Source organism: Macadamia integrifolia, unplaced genomic scaffold (assembly GCF_013358625.1).
Source record: "Macadamia integrifolia cultivar HAES 741 unplaced genomic scaffold, SCU_Mint_v3 scaffold1688, whole genome shotgun sequence".
Taxonomy (NCBI): Eukaryota; Viridiplantae; Streptophyta; class Magnoliopsida; order Proteales; family Proteaceae; genus Macadamia; species Macadamia integrifolia.
Genome location: NW_024868311.1, coordinates 85,039 through 88,551, shown reverse-complemented (window position 1 = coordinate 88,551; position 3,513 = coordinate 85,039). Strand labels below are relative to the sequence as shown.

The 3,513-nt window shown below is 42.9% G+C and overlaps 1 protein-coding gene across 1 annotated transcript; it reads right to left on the bottom strand.

Moving 5' to 3' along the window:
- Positions 1–280: 280 nt before the first annotated feature.
- On the bottom strand, positions 281–3,301 carry LOC122064581 (breast cancer type 1 susceptibility protein homolog). The gene is made up of 3 exons (XM_042628311.1): positions 3,028–3,301; positions 849–2,877; positions 281–757 (listed from the first exon to the last, which is right to left on the bottom strand). Exon 2 carries the CDS (start codon positions 2,679–2,681, stop codon positions 1,611–1,613), a length of 1,071 nt encoding a protein of 356 aa, XP_042484245.1. The 5' UTR covers positions 2,682–2,877; positions 3,028–3,301; the 3' UTR covers positions 281–757; positions 849–1,610.
- Between the last annotated feature and the right edge of the window lie 212 nt (positions 3,302–3,513).

Sequence of the window (3,513 nt, the reverse complement as noted above, 5' to 3'; positions counted from 1 at the left end):
GGCTATAACATCCCACCATGACCTCAGCTCAGGTTGGGCCTGGGTTGAGCTAAAGAGTCCTAGCTCTGGGTTGGGGTTTAAGAAAACCTGGTCTAGCCTGGTGCAGTTGCACCCCTAACAACAACCATGTACAAAACATACAATAGAAACAAAACGACTAAATTATTCCTCATCTTTACGTACCCCCCACCTCCTTTCTATTAATTTATAAGCAGAATATTTAAGCTTTTATCCTTAATGATAGCCAACCCCATTTTGTGGGTTAACTCAAGAACAAGAATGGAAGTTTTCATCTTGTAAAATTTTATTTAAAATCATTTTTATTCAACAAAAGAATAAGGTAAAAAGAACCTCAATTTGCTATTTGAACTTTGAACGCCTTCATGTAGGTTCTCTCAGTTATGAAGAAAACAGCAGCATTTGATCATTGACTTATACTAATGTCATTGCTGATCAGTTCAGATCCTAAACCAAATGGGGCCTGTAGATGTAAACAAGGAGACGTAGAGGACTTCTAGATCTGTAAAAGCCACTCCAATGGTCTGTTAGTTACAGGGATTATTCTAAGAGCAACAAAAGGTTTAAGGGAAACAATAGCAGAGGATGCATTTATAGTATCGATGGTAAGGCTGGAATCAATTTAATTCAAAAAAATATACTTTAGGTTGTTCTCTCTGGTGGTGCTGCAACAGAGGTGACGACGATGATCTCTATTGCAGAGACAAAAGGGAAGAAAGACTGGAAGCACAAACATTTCCTGTTTACAGGATAAACAAAACATAAGTTTTTTCTTGTTCACAAGATAAATTTAAAAAAAAAAACTTTTGAGAGGCTAAAACTTGAGTTACCTGATACATTTGCATATCTTGGTGTCATCATAGCTTGCTGAAAAATCTGGACTAAAATCACAGTCACGAACAACATTGCCACCACCATAGCTTTCTGTAAAATCTCCACTAAATTCACAGCCACCACCACCACCAATGCTGCCACTAAAATTGGTAGTAGTATCCACATTCCACCAGAAACTATAATCAACATTTTCGTACCCACTCATCTGATCAGGCCTGGCATCTCATTACCCAACCTGGTTTGGGTCACCAAGATGATTATCATGTCCGATATCTCCATACCCACCCTGGTTTGGATCACCAAGATCACTACCATGCCCGGCAGCTCCATACTGATCAACCTGGTTTTGGTTACCAAGATCAGTATCATGCACTGAAACTCCATAATAAACCTGGTTTGGGTTACCAAAATCAGTATCACGCCCGGCAGCTCCATACCCAAATTGATTTGGGTCCCTTCCACCACCACCGCCACCTCCATCCATAATACCTTGCACCAAAGTCCTACTTACATGCAAAGCAGCACCAGTGGCGCCACTCTGAAGCAGTGTGTTAAAAAAAACCATTATTTCCCTGCACTGCTGCATACTTCTCTGACCAGGCTCGGCACCTCCATACATATCCTGATTTAGGTCATTCACCTTTGGGTCTCTGTACTGTTTGTTGACAAATTGGCTGAGTCTGAGGTTGAGTCTGTGGTGGTGTCGGGGTAACTACAGTTTGCTGTTTTGTTTGTTGATAAATAGGCTGAGGCTGTTTTCACCAAAAATAAAAAGTGGCTGAGGCTATGTTTGAGCCTGCAGTGGTTGCTGGGGAACTGCAGTTACCGGAGTCTGAGCTTGAGTCTGAGCTTGAGTAGTCTGAGCTTGAGTCTGAGCTTGAGACTGAGCTTGAGCTTGAGCTTGAGCTTGAGCTTGAGTCTGAGTATGAGTCTGAGGTGGTTGCTGGGAAATTGAAGTTCTCTATGCTGTTTGTTGTTAAATAATCGAAGTCTGAGGTTGAGTTCGTGGTGGTGTTTTGATCTAGGGAATTCGATCTATCTCGCATCTTATCAACAACATCAATATCTTGAGGTGGAGTACACTCCCCCATCACATCAAACCTATTTCCAATTTGCCTAATTATCTGCGCAAGGTAAGAATCCTCAATTTGATCAGCCCAATTGATCCATTGCCTCAAGCTATCGGCTGCCCGTGCATGGGGTCTTGGAGGGACCTTCACTCCCGACTCATCTTCCTTCCCAGACTCTTGGTTATCATTTCCACCATTATAAATCGGTGTAATGTTCATATATGTGACCTCTCCCTCACACACCGGACATTCCTTGGCATCCGAGTCAATGTGTAACCACTGATAAAGGCAGGGCCAACAGAACAAGTGACCACAACAAGTAAGGACAGGATTCCTAGCTACATCCAAGCATATATTGCACTCAAAGAAACTAGCAGTACCCTTCTTTGCATCCTTGCACAACCCCAACGCCTTAGCAACTAAATCACTGGCCTTCCCTTTGCGTACTTGATTGCTCTCAGCGATTGTTCTATCTTCCACTGCTACACTGCCCTCCCCAGTTTGCAGTCCAGTCAAGCTACGGGAGCTACTGATCATTTCCACCGGAATATACCTCGTCTCAGGCAGGAGCCTTCCTTGCCTCCACCTACACCAATTCCTAGCCCTGACGGTAACTGCTTCTAAGTGTCGAATACGTTCTTCTATGTTTCTCCATTCAGCCAATAGAGGCCCTAAATCTGGGTCGGAATTGGGAGATAAAGGAACAGAAAGTCCAAGATTTGAATCAATATCCATAAAGTCGTCTCTCGCGTCGCCCATAACGAAGGAAAAGGATATAAATCAAACCCTAATCTGCTCGAGGTTGCAGCACCAATGCTCCCTCTCCTCCAGATCAATTAAAAACTAAAACAATGTAATCTTACCCCTTTTTCACACAAATCTATGGGTTTAGTCCTCTATCCACAAGCGTAATAAACGATTAGACTCACTTGGTCGGAGCCCCTCGAAGGAGAACCTAAAATTAAAGGGTTCATATATCAGGGAAAGCTTCACCTCAAGAAGAAATTGAGAGATCACCCAGAGAATCAAAAACGCAAACGATTCAATTCAACGATCTTAAGAGACGAACAGAAGCAAGAGAGAAGATAAAATGAAATCCACTCACCAATTTCAATCATCAGAAGGTAAAAAGACTTCAGCTCAAGTCTCAATCTCCGCAGAAACCTGATATGAAATCTCAAACAGAGGACCATTCCTCTTCTCCCTCGCTGAATCTGCTTCGACAGGATTCGCCATGGCCAAGGTTCCTCTTTCTCCGATCTAACTCGTAAAAGATAGAGGTCTTTGGAAGAGACTGAGAGAGAGAGAGAGAGAGAGAGAGAAACAGTCTTTAAGAGGGAGGGGATCCGACGGGGGGAGGGCGCGAAACTGCCGAAACAATTCTCTCTTTCTCTGACTCTATCCTAACCTTCCATTTACACTCTTGACCCACTTTTACTATCCTACCGCTATTACCCTTTAAACTTTTCCTTTTCCTATTCTTGAAATCTGCCGATTGCCCTCCCTTTTCTACCCATTTCTGTCCTTCCTCTTTTTCTCTTTGCCCTCTCTTCCTTTCTGGTCTTTCTCATTTCTGTCCTTCCTCTTTTTG

What these genes read in the sequence shown, in the direction of transcription:
- LOC122064581 (XM_042628311.1), bottom strand. Translation starts at nt 2,681, where the DNA reads ATGGGCGACGCGAGAGACGACTTTATGGATATTGATTCAAATCTTGGA.